General features: G+C 40.1%; 1 protein-coding gene across 5 annotated transcripts in view; it reads right to left on the bottom strand.

Annotated features, from left to right (window-relative positions):
* ppp1r13l.L (protein phosphatase 1 regulatory subunit 13 like L homeolog) overlaps positions 1 to 23,391 on the bottom strand; it is a 41,133-nt gene extending 17,742 nt beyond the window's left edge. For 2 of the 5 annotated variants that reach the window (XM_041572070.1, XM_041572071.1), the window contains exon 1: positions 4,219 to 4,485. In XM_041572070.1, coding sequence (XP_041428004.1) covers positions 4,219 to 4,373 — 155 coding nt within the window. In that variant the 5' untranslated portion in view covers positions 4,374 to 4,485. 5 annotated transcript variants of the gene reach the window in all.
* Between the last annotated feature and the right edge of the window lie 1,578 nt (positions 23,392 to 24,969).

Here is a 24,969-nt window from a genome sequence, read left to right as displayed (position 1 = left end):
TAAAATTAATCCTTATAAGCAGAATTCCAAATATGTTAAAAACAGATAATTTCTTCAGTAACATCATAAAAAATGCATCACTTAGGGGCAGATTTATCATGGGTCAAAGTGAAAATTTGAATTTTCAAGGATTTTTTTTTGGTGAAAAAACTTAAATCAAATTAGATTCTATTCGAGCTTGCAGGTCAATCCCATTCATCTGAATTTGAAAAATTATCTATTTATTTTTTTTAAAGAAATATCGAATGGCAATTTTTTTTTAATTTCGAGTTAATGGGAGTTTAAGGGAGTTTTTACAAAATGAACTTGAAATTCGACCCTTGATAAATCTTCCCCTTAATGTATCAATTACAACAATCAGGCAGGGAAAAAAGTATATTTTACACGATTTGGTACAAATTAGTTATTTACATATCAGATTAAACATGTAAAGTCAGTTTTTTAAAGTGTAAATATAGTTCCTATCACTAAATGAAACAACTCTGTAATGTGTCTGTTAAAAATGTAGCACAAGTACATGCTTCCATGTATATGAGATTGTTTCTGTCACTTTCCCTCCTCAAGCTTCTTCAAAATCCCCCAGCAGTTTACACAGAGTCAGAACAGGCCGGTGGAATATTGGGAGAAATTCTGGTGACTCGCTGCCTGCCTTGGGTGGAATGGATTTTGCTGACCACAAGAGGTACATGGTGGGCTAGCGGAGGCAATGGGTGACAGGCCCTGGTGAGCCTCAAACAGTCCAGTCAGGCCCGGACTGGCAATCTGTGGGTTCTGGCAAATGCCAGAGGGGCTGCTATAAGGTGCCATAGACAGTCAGTATTTAGTGGGCTGGTGGGGGCTGTTTGGGCCTCTGTGTGGGCTGATTGGGCCTCTGTGTACCTGAAATGCCAGGGCCTATTTTAATTCTCAGTCCGGACCTGAGTCCAACACTAATCACACAGCACAATACGTGCACATTTACTTTGCGGCTGCAGCCGACTCCAGCCGGCTGCATCGAGCATGATCTGCCGGGGGGCCCTGCGAGGGTGCGGGCCCTGCGGGGGTGCGATCCCAGTTGCACCCCCTGCTCCCCCGGTAGTTACGCCACTGATTCTTCACCTTCCAAACACTTTTTTCACCACAAATACCTTTTTCAACTGATTTTCATTTTTTTCTTTTTTTTTACCATTTCTCCACAATCGAAGTATAAACTAGTAATCCAGGCGCAGACTCTGAACTGTTACAATTTGCTACATTAGTTGATACATTTTTCAGCAGCATCTGTATATTAGCAACTATTGTATCAATTATAACTGCTGCCAAACACTTTTTTCAGATCAATTGTTTTCACATTCCCCAGAAATAAAGACTTTTTTTAATTACTTTCCATTTTTTTTTATTTAATTTTTTTTCAAAATTTAAGTTTAAAGTTTAATGTCCCTGTCTCTGGTGTTTGAGTCTGGCAGCTCAGTAATTCAGGTGCAGACTCTAAGCTGTTACACTTGCAATATTTAGATGATACATTTCTCAGCAGCATCTCTGGAGTATTAGCAACTATTGTATCAATTCTAACAGCTGCCTTTCATAAAACTCAGGGATTCTGCTTAGCAGGGACAAAGATAAGAAATGTAGCAACTAAATATATCAATTTACAGGGTCGGCGACCCCCTCCCAGGGCTGCTTAAGAAGGTAAAAAATGAAACTTTACACTTCAATAGTAGAAAACCAGTGACGCATAGAAAGTAGTTGGAAAAGGTATTTATTTCTGGTGAATCTGAAACCAGCTGAATTGAAGTGTTGGAAGGTGAAGGTTGAAGTAGGGAGGGGTGTGTATGGATGCAGGGTTTTCATTTGGAGCGGCTGAAATTGATGGTCTTTTTTCAACCAGATTTAACTATGTAACTATGAACAACCCCTTTAATAAAACTCATAAAATGGTAAGAAATTAAACTTTAGAAAACTATTAAATGAACTATTAGAAAAATGGTCACAAATACAAAGTCTGAAATAACTGAACTGAAAAAAGTGTTGAAAGGTGACCAAACCCTTTAAAAAGGAAATAGGGTGCTCATGCCAACTAACTCAATTTATGTGTTATTTTAAGGTGGCCATACATGGGCCGATAAAAGCTGCTGACAGACCGTATTTGGCCAAAAGTCGGGCAGATATCGATCGGGCAGATATCGATCGGGCAGGGCTAAAAATCCCATCGGATCGCTGACCGCATATGTACATTGATGAGGACCCGCAATCGTCCATACTCCTGCATTGTGATCCGAGTATGAATGGCTCCTCATAATTTATTTACATCTATGTTTTTAATACAGGCTTTAAATACAAGAGGTTCACAATAAATATACATTTTGTTAACACAGTGCTGGGCATATAGGTAGAGGCGACCAAGGCTATGTCTTGCCTCAAAATCACTGCTATGACCTTGACTGGGCTGATTTTCCTAAGCATGGTCAACTTCTTTACTGTTAAAGTCTTACAGTATGTGCAGGTTTCAATGTGAATATGTACTGGACTCCTCAAATAATAAATCCAAGTTGCCAGCACAGGTGAGGGAGCAGACTAATGCATGGAAAGCATGTCAAATAAGTGGGAATAGCAGTAAAGGTTCAGAACAATGCTGTTAAACAGGCAACACACAAGCAATAAAAATCAAACTTATCCTGAAAATAACTTCTTCCTATTCTTTTCATTTGAAAAAAAAAGTTTTAGTTTTCATTATAAGGGTTAGTCCACACGAGGAGATTCGGGGAGATTTTGTCGCCTGGCGACTAGTCGCCTCGTCTTCTGAGCGACAATCTCCCCAAACTGCCTCAGTGTGTTTCCCATAGGCTACAATGAAAAGTCGCCTGTGATAAAGCACACGCGGCAATGCGTTTTCCATAGTCGCCCAAAGTTGTCGTCTAGCGATTAGTCGCCAGGCGACAAATTCTCCTCGAATGTGGAGTAACCCTAAAGCAGTAATGGAGAGTTTCTTGCTTTCAAACTTTGTTAGTAATTAACTGGACTAGAGCTCTGTATACACAACCCCCCTAATGCTTTCTTCTGCTTACAGATAAGAAAAAGAGTATTATGCACAGGGGTTTATCTGCCTACTGGTAAAGTCATAAGAACCGCATGTTGGAAACATGGAATTGTTACAGTTTCCTTTGCCCTGTTTACCTCAATCCATTGCATGTTCATTCAAAGCAAAAAAAAAAAAGTGTTCATCATAAGCCCTATTCATTGAACTCATGAAGAACAATGGAATATGCTGAACTTTTAAAGGACAGCTAAGGGGGCCCTCCCATTTAAGCAAAGCAGCAGAAAGGGCCAAGCAACAACCATACCACCTCCTGCAAAGTCTCAATTTTTTTGTGTCTGTCTGCACATAGTTCTGCTGTCTGACTTCATAGGATATGAGTTAAACCAATACCAGTAAAAAAAAAAAAAAATTCTCCATATTATATCTGCCATCCGAAAGCGCCATTATAGAGTATGCACACACACTACAATTTAAAGGATAAAGACACATCCATGTAATGTCTACCCAGTATAAATAAAAACATAGAACAATGTGAATACTTTGTACCTATAATATATTCAATCTCATAACAAATTGGTTGCTAATTATTACAAGTAAACATTTAGCAAATCTATCTATTATTAAAGGGGTGGTTCACCTTTAAGTTATCTTTAGTATGTTATAAAATTGCCAATTCTAAGCATCTTTTCTTCGTTATTTAATTTTTATAGTTTTTGAATTATTGGCCTTCTGATTCTTTCCAGCTTTCAAATGGGGGTCACTGACCCCCATCTAAAAACAAATGCTCTGTAAGGCTACAAATGTATTATTATTGCCACTTTGTATCACTCATCTTTCAATTCATATCCCAGTCTTTTATTCAAATCAGTGCATGGTTGCTAGGATAAATTTGATCCTGGCAACCAGATTGCTGAAATTGCAAACTGGAGAGCTGCTGAATAAAAAGCTAAATAACTCAAAAACCACAAATAATAAAAAATAAAAACCAGATGCAATTGTCGCAGAATATCACGCTCTACCTCATATTAAAAGTTAATTTAAATGTGAACAACCTTTAAATGCACACCGAGTTTATCCAGATCTGAATAATTCTGTCATATATAGACCAGTTAAAATCAAACACAGAACATAAATCTCTACATAAAAAGTACAGATATATCCAGCTACAACATCCCCTACTAGTTCTGTTTATGAACACGCACCATACTCTGCTGCGCAGCTTTTTGCCCTCAGACAAGGACAACACACTCCCAAAACGACTAAGCTTGTGCCTCCGCTGAGTCTGAACCATGATGAAGAGGTAGCAAGTGCACATACTGATGAATATTCCGAGGAAGGAGTAGGAAGTACAAAGCATTAATAGAGTATTTTGGGAGTAGGAGGAGTGACTAAAGAGGTGGTTGCTGGCTGACTATATGGGAGTGAGAAAAGGGAGGAGGCAGGGGGTCTGCAGGTAGGAGAGGAGCTGCCAAAATTAAAGTATAAATAAAGGATAAAAATTTTAAAAAATAAATAAAAAAATAGCATGAGGAGGGTATAGATTTGAAGTAAATTAAAATGGAAGCATATTGTGCATCAAAAAATCAATTTAGGCAGGAGAGAAAGTTATCTCCTTTTCATAGCTTAGGTGTGGCAGAAAAAAAACAACTTTTTTAATGACAGAAACTATTACATAAGCTGCATAACCAGTGTGTGTATTTGGCAGCATGTTATGAATAATCAGGAATTTTATTTTTGGAAGCAGAACACTGTGAAATCCCACTTAATTCAAATAGATTCAGGAGCATCACAAACAATACACTTCATAAGGATGTATGTGCAAAGACACAAGTACTGCTGGAGGTTGGCATGTGTAGTGCCATGTCATTAAGGAAAATATTTAAAAAAAAAAAGCCCAGAAAACTAAAATATTAGCCCCACCATATACATATAAATACCCGAATAACAATGCAGGTGTTCTGAAGCAGTGGTGCTAGAAATGGCCCTCCAAGCAACCAACTAACTCAAGGTAAACTGAAATTTAGAGCTACAAATTTCAACCCCATTGCCAACCCCTGAGATGATGCTCAGTGAGTTTGTCAAAAACCTGAAGTGTCTTTTAGGGAAATGTACATGCCCCCAGTGCAAGGGGAAGAGCTAAACCATAGGTCACCCAGACATCCAGTTTCACAAATTCAATTCAAGCCCTACTCCATTGGAGAACCACAAAGACTTCCTATATATTTCATCCAGTACAATTCCAAAAGTACTTTTCAGTTTCACTGAAAAATCCAGTTCTCCTTTGGGTCAATAAATCCACTTGCTCTGCCAAATCAAAGCTCAAGGCACCAGTGGGTAAGCAGGAATTGCCAAACCTAAAACTCTACTTCTTGGTCATCCAGTTATACTGGGATTCCTGGTGCTTCAACCCCATTTCCAACAACCGCATATTGGGTTCAGAGATAACCCTGAATCATAGCACTTAAATCATAATCACACCCTGTAAAAATCTTAATCTAAAGCCCCCCGATCATCACCCCTTTTATTAGGAAGCACTAAATTGCCCCACTTGAAATACATCGCTGCCGGTGTCTGGAAGGTGAGTGCAGGGAATGGGCCGCAAGGTTCCAAAAGAGCCGGGACCCATCAGGTTTTTTCCTGGTGTCCTGCTGGCCCAGGCAACCCTGAATTCAGACATTATTTCATGGCACTGTTTTCTACAGAGTCAAATACACCAGTCCTGCATGGCCAGGGGTTTCATACAAAATAAAACAAGATGTAAATAAATAGGATACCTGTACAAAATGCTATAAGAACCCTCTACAGTTAATAGGAATGGAAAGTAAAAAATGGTTGTATATCCTTAGGTGATACTGATACCCTGTTCTGTACCCCACCCCATGCCCTCACCCCATTCTCCCACAAATCTCCTATGTCTCTTCATTTCATGTCTACAGGGAAAAAAACACCAGGGATGAAACCTGTCTATGCAGAGAGGGAATATTCAGGTTACATAAGTACTTACCACGCATTACATAATTATTTTGTCAACGTCCACAAATAGGTCTGTGTGTTATAATCATGGTAACTGTTTATATATTTATAATTGTGTTTTTGTGTTGTGCTTTTTATCTGCTAGATAGTCTTTTTCTACATCACTGTAAAATATACTAGACGTTATAATAATAAGCTATTAAAATATTTGGCTGTGCTGCAAGATAAAAAAAAGATTGTTTGAGCAGATACTGGATACAGGTTTGTTGATTTGAATGTAGTCAGGTATGTATCATCTTTCATAGTGCTCTTAGGGATGAAAATAGAGGTAATTTATGACGGCAAGCCCTGCTGCACTTGCATAAAACCCCATTTGTTAAAGGGCACATGTCTCCTTAAAGGAACAGTAACATCAAAAAATGAAAGTTTTAAAGTAATAAAAATATAATACAGTGTTGCCCTGCACTGGTAAAGCTGGTGTGTTTGCTTCAGAAACACTACTATTGTTTATATAAATTAGATGCTGTGTAGCAAAGGGGGCAGCCATTCAAAGGAGAAAAGGCTCAGGTTACACAGCAGATAAGCTCTGTAGAACATAATGGTGTTATCTGTTATCTACTATTTAACCTGTGCCATATAGCCTATTTCCCATTTCCGCCATTGCTACAAAGCAGCTTGTGTATATAAACTACAGTTGTGTTTCTGAAGCAAACAGATCAGTTTTACCAGTGCATGGCAACAGTATATGAGAGTATATACCAGAGGTGTTGACTAATAGAGCCCATACTCCAGTTGGGGGAAACAATAGTTTTATTTTCTTTTAAATTGCCCCCACCAGAGCTAGGCTGCCTCCACCAGGAGAAATGAAAATCGCTTTAATTTTAGCTGGCGTAGGGCAGGGGGAAGACAGTTCGGGTAGATTGCCGCCCCCCAAAGAAGAAGACATTTGTACCATTTATACACTGTACCAGAACTGTATCTTGTCAACACTGCTTATGACTTGGTGTGCTGCTGTATGACAGAAAGTGGCCTAGCCAAGCTGTCAGCCTTCCATACCACAAGGGAATCCCCCCCCCTATGGTCAGCACCCCTTTAAATAATGGACCATCCCAATGCCTATTCTACTGCTCAGAGCCAGGGCCGGATTTACATTGCGGGCGCCCCTAGGCCCACTGCCATTTGTCGCCCCTGTCCCTTCTCCTTTATTCGTGCAAATTTTCATCAGCAATGGGGAAATTTAAAAAATTATTGTACCTCCTGCGCAGTCCCCAGTGCTTTGGAACCAATGTGGGTGTGGTTGGGTTGTCCTAGGCCTGGGTCTTGGTGGCCTTTCCACAAATCCAGGCCTGCTCAGAGCAGCAGGCTGTATTTAGCCCCGCCCCTTCCCTCTATGAGAGGGGAGCTTAGGGACAGACTCGTACAGTTAAATGCAAGTATCAGTTCTATATCACCATGGTTAAAGGAGTTGTTCACCTTTAAATTAACTTTTAGTATGATATAGGGAGTGATATTCTGAGAGAGTTTGCAGTTGGGTTTCATTTGCTATTTGTGTTTTTTTTTATTTTTATTCTGCAGCTCGTCAGTTTGCTATTTCAGCAAGCTGGTTGCTAGGTTCCAAATTACCTTAGCAACCATGTACTGATTTAAATAAGAGACTGGAATATGATTAGGAGAGGGCCTGAATAGAAACATGAATAATAAAAAGTAACAATAATAATACATTTGTATCTTTACAGAGTATTTGTTTTTAGATGGGGTCAGTGAGCCCCATTGGAAAGCTGAAAAGCGTCAGAAGAAGAAGGCAAATAACTAAAAAACTATATATAAAAAAATAATGAAGACCAATTGAAAAGTTGCTTACAATTGGCCACTCTATAACCTACTTAAAGGAAAACTATACTCCCCAAACAATGTAGGTCTCTATAAAAAGATATTGCATAAAACAGCTCATATGTAAAACCCTGCTTCATGTAAATAAACCATTTTCATAATAATATACTTTTCTAGTAGTATGTGCCATTGGGTAATCATAAATAGAAAATTGCCATTTTAAAAAAATAAGGGCCGCCCCCTGGGATCGTAGGATTCACTGTACTCACAAACATACCAACAAACCATACATGTTAGGTCACATGAGCCAATTAACAGACAGAGTTCTGTCTTTTGCTTCAACACTTCTTCCTGTTACAGTTAGAGTTGAAGTATTTCTGGTCAGGTGATCTCTGAGACAGCACACAGACCATCACGAAATGGTGGTTCAAGGCAAGAGATGTAAAAGGGCAAGATTTACTTAAATATATATTCCATTTTGCAGGGCCGCTCCGGCCATGAGGCAAGGTGAGAATCTTGCCTCAGGCGGCACGGAGCGGCCAGTTACCAGGGGCGGCAAAAAGCCGCCTCTGGTAACTTTAAGAGCCGAATTTCCATTTTTTAAAACGGAAATTCGGCTCTTCTAGCGCAGCGAGCGCAATAGCGCTCACTGCACTAGCGATGCGGCCCCTCCTCCACCCGCTCCGACGCTGGTAGTTAGAAGAGCGGAGCAGGAGGAGGGGCGGCATTGGGGCTGCTGCCTCAGGCGGCAGCAGCCCCTGAAACGTGCCTGCCAGTTTGATAAGATTCTTTAATATGCCACTTAATATGATATGAACTATCTGTTGCTTAAGTGTTCATTTTGGGGGTATAGTTTTCCTTTAAAGTTAACCTAAAGGTGAACCACCCCTTTAAGGCTAAGATAGATAGGTTGGACACAGCTGTAAGTGGTGTGGGGAGGCTATGGCAGACTTTGACTTATTCTGGTCCTGTTCAATAATTACTAGCTACTTAAACGAAGTTTTGATTTTGTTGGCTTAATTAAGTGGCTTAATATGACTAATAAAATGCTCAAATTTATACTTATACATTGGGTCGCCCCAGAAAACTCCATAAATACTTGGGATGCATGGACTGAAGCAAGGCAGAATACCTTCTGCTCATGGTTGCTAAGGAAATTATGCCATAGCAACCGAATGGCAGTTAAAATGGCAAGACAAGACAAAAGATGTTGGCACAGGGCTCAGTAGCACCTTGGGTTGATGCATTTCAAACTTCCATTTACCTTTTGCTTGCACTTTCACAGATAATATCTTAACACTATGCAAGAACAGATATTCCCCTGAAACAGACATAATGGCTAACTGTGTACAGTTATATATTAAATTATGTATGCATATTGGAAGCATGTGCATTCGCATATCCAATATGCACCGCAGTAATTTGGATACACACTCACCCAGCCGCCCTTATAGCATTTCATTTTCACCATGATAAACAGTTGTGTCCATGGTTGCCGTAAGGGAAGCATTTTACAGGTAATGGGTGCCCTTTAAAGTGACAATGACACAAACATTTTTGTGCAATTTTCCAGAATTTACACTTCCCTTGAAACTAGACCGATGCAAACTACAGTTTTGCTTCTTTGGAAATACTTATACTGCCTATACCTATGGGTAACTCCCTATGATTTTACTTCTCCTAGCATGCCTTTTATATCAATAAGGCAGGCCCAGACTGGAAATCTGTAGATTCTGGCAAATGTGAGAGGAGCTACAGTAAGATTATATGAACAGTCTCTGTCACTTGAAATGCCACAACCTACTTTGATTTCAGGAAGGATCTGCTATAAGGTTACATACCTCCCAACATTTGAAAAATGGAATGAGGGACAAAAAGTCCTGTTACGTGTAGCAATCGGTGAACATTTTTTACCAAACCAATTTTACCGCCACAAATACCTAAATACCATGTCCATTTCACAAAATTTGGCAGGTTATGGAAAGTCTGAACAGAGTTTTAGGGCCATGGTTTATGTGTTATTACAGTTTTGCTAATGAAGGTGAATTGCCCTTTATGCTGCTAGTTTCAGTTCCCCCAAGAGACCTACTTATTTTATTTGTTACAACTGTATCAAAGTGCAGGTGCTGAGTATTTTGGGTTCTCTTCCAAAAAGCCTCGTATTTAATTACGTTTCAGAAATGTTGTATTTTTTTCTGGCATCAGTACAAAAGCTCAAAGGTTGAGCTTTTTTCTGCGGCTTGAGCTGTCAAAATCGGGACTGTCCCGAAAGAGACATTTGCAGATAAATTTAGCCATTGTCTGCAGCATTTATTTTACACAAGAGTAAAAGTTGTAGAGTTGCATGCATACAGATGCACATGCCTTGCCTGCCTTTTTCTCCCTGCAGGTTGTGCCTGAATGGATCCCGCTGCAAAAATAAATATTAAAATAAAATAAATAATAATTTAAAAAAAGCTATATGGGGACCTGATGACACAGGGCCCCTACACTATAGCCCCTAAATTTGCTATAGTTAAGCAAATGCAGTCAGTAACCTTTATATGCATATTTCTGACAAAATGCTCCATAATGCTCCGTAACACTTCCTCATTTTGACTTTACTTCAGTCACAGAATTCTCCTTTTACACATTTCTTTACTGCATGATGTGCCCTGTAACGTAATCTTGTATAGTTCCTTTCCACCTAGAGGCATAACTGATTCACACCCACAAGCCTTGTAAAACACTGCAAATACTCTTTCAACTAAATTTACACTAAGAAACAAGTCATAATAATTGCAGAATTTATGAGCGGTTCCAAGACATGCCTCTCTTAGTGTGCACGCTACATACAAAAATGATAGCTACGATTTAAGTCACATGAAACACACCAAATTCAGGATTCAGTTTGGTGCCACATTTCAGAACTTTTTGTTTAATGTATAAAAGTTTGTTTTTTATTAAGATGTGTATTTTGGAAATGTTAACTCCATGAAAGTCAAAGGGGCAATTTATTGTATAGACCAGGGATCCCCAACCTTTTGAACCCGTGAGTAACATTCAGAAGTATGAAATGTTCTTGGGGTGCCAAATAAGTGCTGTGATTGGCCATTTAGTAGCCCCTATGTGGATTAACAACCTACATTGAGGCTCTGTTTGGCAGTGCACCTGGTTTTTATGCAATTAAAACTTGCCTCCAAGTTAGGAATTCAAAAATAAGCACCTGCTTTGAGGCCACTGGGAGCAACATCCAAGGGGTTGGGGACCACTGGTATAGACACACAAAATTCATAGTCTATCAACAAGAGAATTGTATTTTCTTCTTTATACAATTGTGTGTGTCTGTTTCATGCAATACAAATATTTATTCTTATATTTACAGATCATGTGTTGAAAACACTCTCTTTGCCAAATCATAATTAAAAAAAATGTCTATGTAACTTTTCGTGTTTTAGACTATATTATGTCTCTTTCTGTTTACTTTATAACCATTTTATAGCAGTAATGGCTTACATGAACAGTCATGACAAAAAGTGAAAAGATCTTTTATTATATCTAAAGTGTTTAGTCCCGTAGAGAGTCATGAATGGCATTTGACCCCTGTTTAATTTTGTGTATGTAGGAAGGCTACCCTGAAAGTAAAGACAAGTGGGCTAATTTATAAACACTGGGCACATTTTCCTCTGGGCAGAAACCTATGGCAACCAATCAAATGCTTGCCTTCATTGTTTAACCAGCAGCTGGCTGAAAAAAGGCAATCACTGATTGGTTTATATGGGTAACTGGTTTACCATGGGCCAATTAACCCAGTGTTTATGAATGAACCCCAAGGTGGTGTTCTGCCTCAGGCATCACTTCTGAGAAAAAAAAAATCAATGTACTGATGTAAAGTGAAATGCTATGCTAAACACTTGCATATAATCTACTGCATAGCAGCAGTAATACGCACTACTCCAACATTACTATGAGGATAGATGCTTTTCAACTAGATAATAGTCAGGCGGCTTGTTGGAGGGACCCATTCACAGGCCAATAAGCTGCCGACTTGGTCTGGAAGCTTTTTAGAAGGACACTGACATTCAGCTGACTTTGGCCTTTATACAGTGTTCTTATTTCTGGTGCAGTGCTTTTGAAATTCAGGACTTGCTACTCTGGGGATTTATACCAATAAAAAATCTCTTAAAACAATACTTTTGTTACCAGTGTGACCACAAGGCTTTCCAAATTGCTTGCATTTTCACATACCTAACAAAATATTTATGATACATTTCTCTATATTATTAAAGATATATGGCTGCCCCCAGGATATAGTTTAGAGCAAATGAAGTGCAAACCTTGATTGGCAGTGTAAGATAAGTGTGGCCTTTCTTTTCTCTCTCCATTATTTAAGTTTGTAATGCAAGACTTTTAAGGCAGCATATCAATGGCTCTGGGACACACAAGGCCCTATGAATGAGGGCCCTCAATTAATTATGCTTTTCCAAGAAATCAACTGAATATGGTTAGGACATTTCTTTTTGGTGGAAACCTCTTGCTACATTGTGTCTGTAAACAACCCAAACTTGCTATTTACAAACAATAGTCTGTTCTGGAGCATTGCTTTGAGCTCCAGTAAACTTCATGAGCCCACTAGAAAAGAATACAGGATGAAACTGAAGCTTCCCACACTTTCATTCACTGCTTGACATTCTCTACGGTTACCTTCCTGGTAGTAAGATTAAGGCAAAGTATAGCAACATGAAAGCAGGACAATTGTATTTTTTCCTGAATGGTGCTGGCATTTAGATACATGCTGAAGCTTCTGCTCCTGTCCTTATTCACAGACTTTGCTTTTGTATAAAGTAGAACTTCCTGGTCTCACGTGGATCTTTTTCAGACTGATGGCAGCCCAATAAAACTCCTAAGTTAAGAATCATGAAGGAAAGACGCTGGGCAGGGCAAGTTTATGAGAATCTTTTACGGCCCATTCGTGTTCACAATGTCTGTCCCTCTGGTTCTTACTAAACAAAATCATATTTCAATACCTGTCATGTACTAAACACCCTGTAGCAATATTTCTGCAGGTGTGTTCAGTAAAAAGCAGACATTGAGAGGAATATTACATTCAATGAGAGCCTGAAAGACAGAGGTGGGGAATGCAGCCGAACTGCAATGTTTGTGCCTTCTGCTCAGAGCTGCTTGCAGTGGGACATAGTACTGCTCTCCTCTCCACACTGCATCTTACGTCTGCCTGTGTAGGCCAACATAAAAATAATTCACCTAATTCTGAATAGCTGTAAAATAAAAGTTAGCTTTTTTTAAAATGCCACAATCTGCTTTGCAGTAAAAAATAAATAAGTAAAAGATACATATTAACATAGCTACGTGCACTGTAGAAATCTTGACTAATGCCGGGTGAAAAAACTTTTGACCTGAAAATGAGCTTTAAATATAGAAGTGCAATTAAAACAAACCTGCAATACAGACCACAATGAGCAAATTGATGTTTTATTTAGCAGACTTGCTTAGCTTACGTTTTGAATGCTGTGGCATACTTAATTATGGGGCATGACTAAGTATACAGTAGCATGCTAAGCAAGTCTGTTAAATAAAACTGAGGGATAGGCCCTGCTGAGCCAATTTATCTCCTGAGCATCTACATTTAAGAATGAATCAATTTGCCTACACCTGGAGGTCCAATGCTTGCCCATTCCTAATCCGTGTTAGTCTTCTCTATAAATAACAAGTGTCACATCACTAGCCTAGGGCTGTCAAATTAGTAGCTCTGCAGAGCATTCCACAGCAACTTTTCAATCTCTGAGGAATGCTTTAGGCGACATTGTACTTACTATATTATTGTTTCAAAAGTGATTTTGAATATATTACACACTAAAATCTACATGCAAAGTCTTGCATCATTAATAATAATAATAATAATAATAATAATAATAATAATAATATTAATAACACTCAAATGAGGCAACAAATCAGGGAACATGCAGGATCAAATTATAAACTATTAAAAAAGTAGAAAGCACACAGACTAGATTCATAGCCAGTTATTAGGTAAAACATAACTCATAGTCCTAAAATTAAAAAACCCTTATGTCAAAAAAGGGAATGAAAAGAAGGTCAGGAAAGGTGTAAATTTGGTTTGTTAATACAGGTATGGGATCTGTTATCTGGAAACTCATTATCCAGAAATTGCTGAATTACTGAGAGGCTGTCTCCTATAGACTCAATTTTATCCAAATAATTCAAATTTTTTAACAATGTTTCCCTTTTCTCTTTAATAATAAAACAGTACCTTGTAATTGACCCAAAATAAGATACTGTTTAATCGTTACTGGATGCAAAACTATCCTAATGAGTTTAATTAATGTTTGCATTATTTTCTAGAAGAATTAAGGTATGAAGGTCCAAATTATGGAAAGATCCATTATCCAGAAAACCCCAGGTCTCGAGCATTCTGGATAACAGGTCCCATACCTGTATGAAAATATTGCTGTATAGGGGACACCAATTCGAAAGACAGTAATATGTCAAAATGCAAAGTGGCATCAGTGGAAAATCAGTTACTTTCACCTCCAGCCACAGATATACCCTTTAGAGTAGACCAGAGAGGAGGAAATGCGGTGCGTCTGAAGAATCACTACTGATCCCAATTATTTCTCATGAAAATACCACTTTCCATACAAACAGGGTTCTTTTGTGACCATTCTTGACATCTACCTTCTCAAAGAACGTACAGATGTGTAACCTTATCCAGAAATCAATTTTTCATTTATTAGGAAAAGTTCTCAATTCCTGCTAATAGATGCCTCTGTCACACATTTCACTCAGCGAGTCCTAGCTTTATCAAAGGCCTTTGATGTTTGTGGATTCTGGGAAGTCTACCTTCAGTTCCCATGTCTTCTGATGAAACCAGCCTGCACCTCAGGCACTTAAATGTAGGCAATAAAAAACAGCACAGTTACTCAGAATGCTGGAGAAATCCCAGGTACAGCCCTGCCTAACTTTACCATCACTATTGTTAAAGGAACAGTAACACCAAAAAATTAAAGTGTTTTAAAGTACTGAAAATATCATGTACCGTTGCCTTGCACTGGTAAATCTGATCACAAACACTACTATAGTTCATACGTATAAACAAGCTGCTGTGTAGCAATGGTGGAAATTGAAAAAAGGCTATATGGCACAGGTTAAATAGTGGATAACAGATAACACCAATATGTTCTACAGAGCTTATCTGCTATGTAACCTGAGCCTTTTCTCCTTTGAATGACTGCCCCCATTGCTACACACAGTTTTACCAGTGCAGGGCAACACTGTATTATATCTTTATTGCTTTAAAACACTTTATTTTTTGATGCTACTGTTCCTTTAAGACTGCAAAATAGGACACCTTTACTGAATTTGCCTTTGTACATAATGGCTACCCTAACATTACAGGGGAGATGTGAGTTTAGATTTTAAAAAATAAAAATCTATTCACGTTCTATTCATTCCTATGGCATTTTTAGAAGCATATTTATCAATGAGTGAAATTTAGAACTCACCAATTGATAAATATGCTTTCAAATTTCCCATAGGAATGAACAGAACATGGGTGAGTTTATATTTATCAAAATCTAAACTCACATTTTGTTAAATCTGCCCCTACATCTTTTTTATGATCATGCTACAAGATAAGATTGCTTTATTTGTCAATACAGACTATACGTATAAACAGATACAGTGTATCGAAATTACGTTTCACTCAGCCCCCCCCCCACTTGTATTACACTATTTCCTTCAGGGCCGGAACTAAGGGTAGGCAGAGTAGGCACGTGCCTAGGGTACAAAGCTGGAGGGGCGCCAGGCACGTACCTGCTCAGTCACCTACCCCGTGTCCTGTCCCTTCTCTCCCCGACGGTCTCTGTTATGTTTTGCGTAAATGCGCTTCTGCGCATGCGCGCTGGAGCCAATTTTCACACATGCGCGCGGGAGCCAAGTTTCGCGCATGCGTGCTGAAGCCAAATTTTGCGCGAGCGCGGTGAAGCCAAATTTCGCGCATGCACAGTACTGAGCCGGCGCCGTGGCCCGACAGGTTGCCTAGGGTGCCTGGCTGGGTTGGCCTGGCTCTGATTTCCTTTCTATAACCCAGTTGCCACATTATACCACATTTCACCACAACAACGAAACAGACTGACCTCTAAAATGCCTCTCTCCCACTTTCCCCTCTTTTGCCATATTAATATGGGACAGTATACACACCCCTTTTCAACATTAGCTGAATGAACAGGGCTTGTGCTGAACATACTTTTGCCTTTTTTTATATAAATGTTTATTTATTTCCAACATTCAGCAAAAATGTTTTTGTACAGACATTACATTAAAGAAGATTTGTATTACATTGTTTTTTTCTTATTTATTGTACCCCATGACGAAACACTTTAAGACAAGGCAGAATTAGTTAAAGAAAAGTAAAGTAATGTAAAAAAAAGAAAGAGAAAGAAATAGAAAGAAACACAAAGTAGAAGGGGGAGGAAGCGGATTACCTTATACATCAGCAAAACATTTTGAATTCATAGGGTCCCTGCACACAGTAAACCTGGGCAATTTGCTGCCTATAAACAGTATTTACCCCCTATCAAGGAACACTGGCACAACCACAGTCATCATGTTTTAACCTATAGAGTCAAGCCAATCAAGCTCTGGGATTGGCGAAGATTGTACTTTTGCCTTTTTAATCAAGAAATGTCTATTTTTCTGTTATTTATAGCACTAAAGCAAATACCACAAAGGGCTGAAAATTGGACTGCTTAAATACACAAGCAGAGAATCAACCACATGGGGATTAGCCTCCTATAATGTCTGTAGTCATATCTGGGCTGACCTCCATTGTGTGTGTGTGTGCATGCAGGCTGATCGAATTCAAATCAATGGGGCAGGGGCAGGAAGCAGATCTCCTGCTCTCAGCTTGCAAAAAATACGCAAGCTGAGAACAGCGGAGTCTTCAGCTTGTGTGCCCACAGCCTTAACCTAATAATGAGCTGCTCAAAGGCTGCTGCTTAGATAAGGGAGAGGTTTGTTTAAGGTAGATAAGATTAGAAGTTGTTTAATTTTCTCTTTGTCAGCAAGGGTTTTTAGGTGTATGATGTCCCTTTAATGTAACATGTTCTTCCATCATCCTCTCTCTTGCTACAAGCCATGCATGTTATCCCATATGCATGCAGTATGCCTCCCGTAATCCCTTCTTTTGCCATAACCATACTAACCATGAATGCTACTATCCCCTCTTTTTCCATAATCATGCAATGCAATATTTTATATAACCATGCAATGTGTCTTCCAACTATAAAATATCTTGCCATAACCTCACAATGTGTCATCCTACTACCATTCTCTTGCCATAACCATGCATCCATGCCATGTACTCCTACTTTCATATGCAATGCAAACCCTTTCTGAAAGTCTCTAATGTTGACCTTCTCTCAAAGGTATTCTTTGCCAATATAAATGATCGAGGTTTTTAAAACTGACAAGCTGTGGTAGTACTGCCACTCCCATGCACAGAAACATTTTAATCTTATGTGCAAATCCTGTGAGTGTGTTTTTGCAACAAGCAAGCAGCCCTGCAGATATCCCCCCCCCCCATGACTATCCCCATCAGGCTGACTCACCTCACTGTAGGAGCTCTCCCGTGCAGCCTCAGTCCATTCACTGGGCGTACCCCTGGCTCTCACTCTCGGCAGCCCAATTACTGGCTATTCTTCTCCTCTTTCTTTTTCCTTCTTTCTCTCTCCTCGCAGCTCTGATGTTTACAATTTCATAAAATTGCCCTTTTCTGCTCTCCTCCCTAATACTTACTGTGATCTCTCTCCAAATCGATGTATCAGTTATATTTACCCTGTTTTCCTACTTATTCAGCTGAAATATTTTTAGCCTCTCCCCTAATTCCTTCCAACTTTCTCCTCTCTCCAACTTTCTCAGCTCCAACCCATGGCTCCTCCCCAAATCTCCTCCTCTCACATTACTCCCTATCAGGTATATGGCTGCACACATACAGGTGGGGCTTGGCAAAGTCTTGTTGGAATCGTAGTTCACAAGTTTCATAACCCCAGAGCCTGTCAAAGTTCTAAGCTTTAGAGAAACTACAAACTCCAGCATTCCTCGCTCTCCTCACACTAACTTCACAGAGCATCCCAGAAATGCTAGCAGCTGACTGAGGAATGTGACAGCCTGAGTTAGTAAGTGGGACTAGTCATCGCCTGCCTGTTGATTACATGACTAGTTCTGCATGTACCCAGCTGATGCATGATATACACGTCACAGGCAATTGTATCAGTGTTTATACTATAGTTTCAATGTTGCTAGGCTCTCAAGAGGTCCTGTAGTATCAGTCAGAGGTACCTCATCTCAGCTCCCAACTTTTAGTGTCTCCGGCCACCAAAATATTTTTAAAGCAGTGCTGCCATCTGAATAAAAGACTGCTCTAAATATACATGAAACAATGTGAAATAATGTAGTTTTGGTGAAAAATAAATGATTTTACGTGGTGTTGTGGCTTATAGAGCTGCACCCAGGATCAGAGCAAAATAAAGAAATACTTATTTTATTCCTTTACATTAAGTTATATACATTTTAGCTCATGGCATGGTGTTATTAATTCTCACTGCTTCTTGTTGTGTTCAGCGGGCCTTTGAGCAGCTCATTATTAGGCCAATGCCACACCAGACCAGGTCCGGACTGAGAATTAAAATAGGCCCTGGCATTTCAGGTTCACAGAGGCCCAAACAGCCCCCACCAGCCCACTAAATACTGACTTTTTATGGCACCTTATAGCAGCCCTCTGGCATTTACCAGAACCCACATATTGCCAGTCTGGGCCTGCACCAGACTGATTCTCAGGCATAAATGCAGGCAACAGTTCAGCCCCTACATTAAGTCAGCCTAACCCTGTTACTACAGCTGGAGTCCCTGTGTCAGACTGGGTGCAGGCACACAGAGTGAATTTCGGCATTTCTGTTCTGTGTGCCTGCACCTGGGTCGTGAGTGAAGTCACAAGGTTGGGTTGATTCAAGCGTAGGGGTTGATTCTCAAGTGTTTATTCTCAGGATAAGAATGAGCCTGGTGCTGGTCCGGACTGGCAATCTGTGGGTTCTGGCAAATGCCAGATGGGCTGCTATAAGGTGCCATATAAAGTCAGTATTCAGTGGGCTGGTGGGGGCCTTTGGGCCTCTATGTGGGGTGATTGGACCTCTGTGTACCTGAAATGCCAGGGCCTATTTTAATTCTCAGTTCAGACCTGGCCAGGTGTAGCATCACCCTTAGGGTCAGAGCACACAGGCAGATTCAGGGAGATTAGTCCCCCCGCAACAAATCTCCTCTTCATTGGGGCGACTAATCTCCCTGAACTGCCTCCCCGCCTGCTAAAATGTAAATCGCTGGCAGGATGGCACTTGGAGCGACTCGTTTTCCAAAGTCGCCTCACGAGGAAATTTCGTCCGATTTCGGAAAACGAATCGCTCCTAGTGCCATCCCACCAGCGATTTACATTTTAGCCAGCGCTAAGGCAGGGGAGGCAGTTCGGGGAGATAAGTTGCCCCAAAGAAGAAGAGATTGGTCACCCGGGGCAGGAAACTACTAGTTCCGTTACTGATTGTCTGTACAGATACATGGAGATGCAGAAGGGACCTGATCCACTTCTCTCCTCTTGCACAAAAGATGCAGGCTAAGAGCAGCTGAGCCAACGTGCCTTGTGTCCAGGGCTTTCAGTGGATCACCGTATAAAGAAAAAGGGCAGGCACTAGCAGAGACCAGTCTTCCAGGCAGTCTTGTCAAAACATATAGTAGTTTATTGTAGAACTCAAGGATACAACCTCACCATCTTATGCATTTCATATCTCTCAGATACTTATATAGGTTAGCTATGATTAATGGTTTGGAACAGTTCCCTAAGCCTAGCCCCCTGCTCTCCTACTGATCTGTCTGACTACTTTACTGAGCTGTCTGACTACTGTTACTTGGTATCAGCAGCCATCTGTTCTCAGCCTACATCCTCCAAACCCCACAATTCCCTGCACACGTGATTTCAATAAGAAATCAAACATCACAGTGCAATGCATTGTGGGTTATGTAGTTCCTGAATGCTGTCTGTAAGCTGTGGAGAAGTTGTTACAATTTGAAACATCAGTGTTTTAGTCCCTCCCTGCCAGGAGTTCAAATGATGCAGATGGAGAGGAACTGTTGAACAGCTGGATTGCAGCATAGAAAATGGGATTTATTCATACTTTTTGAAGAAACGGGTAACTCTGATGGGTATATTTGGGGTTTCTGTGTTTTGTGGGCCTCTTTATTAAATTTTGGTTTGGAAGCCGGAGTTACCCATTAACTTGAAGATGAACCACAATAGTGGTGCTAAAGTTAGGCAGGGCTGTACCTGGAATTTCTCCAGCATGCTGAGTAACTGTGCTGTTGCAATCCAAGCTGATCCCCTCCTTTTGTGAGTAGTAACAAGCAAGGATATAAGCTTGCGTGTATTTATTTACTGTACCATAATTGGTTTCTTTTTTCAAGGTAACCCACATTTAGACAATACATGGACATTTCCAGACATAAAATTACTGTTTGGTATACAAGTGTGTGAACTCTGAACTACATTCTTATGTGGACTTTTACTCCCCCTAGTGTCTACAAGGACACTAAGGGGAGTAACTACCTGGCTGTATACTCACTTGTTTTACCACCTGTCTATAGTTAGCAGCGTACATCTGAGATGTGTAGTTGCATGTACATTGAAAAAAGTGCCACTTTTCTTTTTTCTGTTTTGGTTTCATTTATTGTGTTGGCTTGCTTTTTATAAAGGCCCCCATAGACGCACAGATTTCTCTTGCCGAACGACCAATTTTAGCGAAGTCCCACCAATCCTTCAAAATTATCGTGCGGTTAGTGGGATTCGAACGATCGAACACTTAGGATTTTTCGGCCGACATCTGTCAGCCAGGTTAGAAAATCTTTGTCGGTCCCAGTGCAATCTATCTGTGTTTGCAGGGACAAGCAGGCAGCTACCCTTTGTTTTCCTGGATCGTTCCGAGATAATCGTGGTCTCACGATACCGATCGGATCTTTTAAAAATCTCAACATCTATGGCCAGTTTAAGAGAAGCTCTCAGTTATATTGTTGTATTAAACTGTGCTGTTGATAAGTTTGAAAAGTTTTGGTGCCTGGGGCACAGGTTATTCTCAGCTTCCTCCATTCACAACCTCCATTCACACCTATTCCAGTGACAGTATAGAAGACTCATTAGCATGTATCACAGACTTTAGTATGTTTTTCATCGTTGAAATATATTTGATGTACACAATGTTGTGTTTGATCTGGACACGTGAGAAATTAATAGCTTTTAAACTTACTACATTATCTGTTTGATCTGGACACGTGAGAAATTAAAAGCTTTTAAACTTACTACATTATATGCTTTTTTCTGAGACATATTCTACAAGACCACAGTAGAGTGCACTCCATTTCACATTAATCTCTGCATTTATGGGGCTATTACTCCATTGCCTGTAGCATTCCCTGCCGCTCTCTATTCATCATGTACAGTACTTGGGGAATTACATATAATACTGTTAATGAATAACACTCCTTCTGATCCCTAGGCAGGGAAGTCATTTTGTTGACCACCTTTATAACTGCTTTGCGGCATGAGGGCATCCACCTCATATCCACTTAGACTAAGGTTACCACATTTTCCGAGCAAATTCTGGAGACCAGTAAGAATGGTGGCATGGATAGCAAATTTTTAGCCCATGCTCACTTTGGGAGACATGCTCCCTATGAACCATTCCCCATCTGGCAGAAGGATAGATAGTTAGCTTTTCAGAACAAAAACACTGATGCATGCAGGATTGTCAATTTCATTTATAATGCATACAAAATACTTAGTGCTTTTATTACATAAGCCCCTGAATTTCCCCAGGAGCTGTAACCCATAGAAACCAATCCGCAGGTATCATTTTAGGTCACCTGTTTAAAAGTAAACATCTTATTGGTTGCTATGGGTTACTGCTCCTGGGCAAACTTAGTGCCTTTTTATTACATATGTGGGTTAGTAGCAATTCCATGTCTAATTCCCCCAGAACTCATAGCAGGATGAATGCAGTGGCAATTCCATGTATAATACCCCACAACTCATAGCAGGATGAACGAAGTGGCAATTTCATGTGTAAAACCCCACAATTTACAGCAGAATGAATGCAGATGCCAGTCCATGTCTATACCCCCAGAACTTACTGCAGGATGAATCATGTGGCAATTCCATATAGAATACCTCACAACTCATAGCAGGATGAACTCAGTGGCAATTCCATGTATATTACCCCACTTTTGGAAAAACAAGGAGCCAAATACTTACAAGTTAAGAGTCTTAAAGAAAAGTGTTTGGTAGAAGTGCCAGGTAGAACATGTAATAAATCTGCAGTTCTCATCATACCCATATTCTCACTGCATTGACAGTTTGGGGGGAAGAAGATGGAATGTGCAGAGTAGCCAGCCACCAACTTTCCTTCTGTTTTAGCCAAGTTCCTCCAGAGGCCAGCATGAAGAAAATTCTTTCCCTCCCCCTCCCCAACAGGACCTGGCATGGTTAAAGGACCAGTAACACAAAAACATTTAAGGGATGTATATGCATTTAAATATAATGTGCTGTTTTTATGTTGCTTCAGAAACACTACTATGGTTTATATTTATAAACACAGGGCAGCCAGTCAAACTAATACTGAGTAGTATGTCTATGATGTAGATATCAAAAAGGCTGTCTTGAATACAATAGATAAATGTCAGTCAAGGTTTGAGCTGAGCCTCTGCCGATCCCCTAACAGGCAGCATACTTCAGTTACAGTACATGTAGAAAAAGAAATCCACGAGACAGATATGTGGGAGCTGTTGGCTTGTTAAGTGCTTAACTTTGTTTAGGGTTGCCACCTTTTCTGGAAAAAAATACCGGCCTTCCTTTATATTTATCTTTTTTCCCTATTAATAGCATTGGGATCAGCCATAATTTTTACCGGCCAGCCGGTAAAATACCGGCCAGCTGGCAACCCTAAGTCTGTGTTAGAATACTGCAACTCCCATGCACAAAAATATTTTACTCTTATGTGCAAATCCTGTGAGTGTGTTCTTGCAACAAGCAATCAGCCCTGCAGATATCCCCCCTATGACTAGCCCCATCAGGCTGACTCACCTCACTGTAGGAGCTCTCCTGTGCAGCCTCAGTCCATTCACTGGCGTACCCCTGGCTCTCACTCTCGGGCTTGGCAGACCAATTACTGGCTCTTCCTCTCCTCTTTCTTTTTCCTTCTTTCTTTCTCCCTCCTCTCTCTCCTTTTTCTTTCCTCGCAGCTCTGATGTTTACAATTTCCTTAAAGTGCCTTTCTGCTCTTTTTCCCTATTATCTCCTTATTGTACTCTCTCTCCAAATCTCTTTTTTATCAGTTATAGTAACCCAATTCATATAGTTGAAATCTTTTTAGCCTCTCCCCTAATTCCTTCCAGCTTTCTCTCCTCTCCAACTTTCTCAGCTCTTCTCAACTCCAACCCATGGCTCCTCCCTCACTTCTCCTCCTCTCACATTCCTCCCTATCAGGTATATGGCTGCACATACAGGTGGGGCTTGGCAAAGCCTCATCGGAATCGTAGTCCACAAATTTCCTAACACCAGAGCCTGTCAAAGTTCTAAGCTCTAGAGAAACTACAAACTCCAGCATTCCTTGCTCTCCTCACACAAACTTTACAGAGCATCCCAGAAACCCTAGGATCTGACTGAGGAATGTGACAACCCTGGTTATTTAGTGTAACTAGTCATCGCCTGCCTGCTGATTACATGTTCTAGTTCTTTGTGTACCCAGCTGATGCATGATATACACATTACAGGCAATGGTGCCTCATCTCAGCTCAGAAAATTTTGAGTTTTCGAAGGTATTTTTCAGTCAAAACTAACATTTACAGGTTAAAAAGAAACTTTTTTAAAAAAACTCGAATTTGTCAAGATTTCTTATACCCCAAAGCTGGAAATAGTTTGAATCCGGTCATTAACTCGATTAATTTGTGTTTTTAGGTTTCTCACTCTGAATTCACTGATTCAAGTTTTTTACATTCCAGTTTTTTTTTCTTAAATTAGAAACCATTCAAGTTGTGAGTTCATTTGAGGTATAAAAAAACCTCACAAACGTCTAAAACTCAACCTCTGATAAATAACCCCCTTAGTGTCTCCATTATGAATAAAGCTGGGGGTTATAGTTTTGCACTCAGGTTCTTTGAAAGGCTTATATATAACATTGCATCCCAGGGAGGTTTTTAGGAAAAAGCTTTGTTTCACAAAGTTACATGAAGTGTTGTCTGAAAGGCAAGTTCAGTAGACTTTGAAAAACGAGGAGCCCCGTGTATGTTTTCCCATCTGTGAGTTACTTTATTGCCCGTCGGAAAGAATTTTGGGGAGATTTGTCGTCTGTGTAGATGTAAACAGGGTAGACAAATCTCCCCTTGTGCCACCACTTAGGGTGATTGCCTTAGCATTCCTGATTGGTGCCTGCCTGCCGCCACCAGTTTCTGCCATACACAGAGCAGTTCCCTTTATTTTCAATTTCAAATGTTTTGAATGCACTGGTGCTCCCTGAGGGCCCCATGACTAACAAATAAATGAATATGGGATGGTTTGCATTTTTTTGTGCCTATTCTTCCTAGTGACAAAATAGATAGTCTTTTGGTTCCAAAGAAATAATATAAAGGCTTAAACAAATGGAATTAGACATTTAACCTTTCAACCTCCCTTTGGATTGGCTTAAGAAAAAAAAAAAGTTACAGGGTTCACAATAAATCACTTTTATGTTTCCCCCATTCCCAGGATCTGTTATGTACAACTGCTCAAAGTCATCAGCCACACCACCACTGCACACTGTTCTCCTAAACCCCCTAAGTTGCTTAAACTGCTGTATATTTGTACTCCTTTCTCCATGGGATACCTGCCACTGGATCAGTAATCCAAAGCTTATCTTTGGGCTATAAATTCTTCCCATTACTGGTGTATGGCTACCTTTCCGTGTCGTAACTATAGAGGAAGCAGACCCCGCAGTCGCAGGGGGGCCTGGGGAACATGGGGGCCTGGACTGTGGGGTCTGCTTCCTCTATAGCTAATAAAAAAAACC

This window comes from Xenopus laevis, chromosome 8L, assembly GCF_017654675.1.
Source record: "Xenopus laevis strain J_2021 chromosome 8L, Xenopus_laevis_v10.1, whole genome shotgun sequence".
Classification (NCBI taxonomy): domain Eukaryota; kingdom Metazoa; phylum Chordata; class Amphibia; order Anura; family Pipidae; genus Xenopus; species Xenopus laevis.
This window is presented reverse-complemented; position numbering and strand designations above follow the sequence as displayed.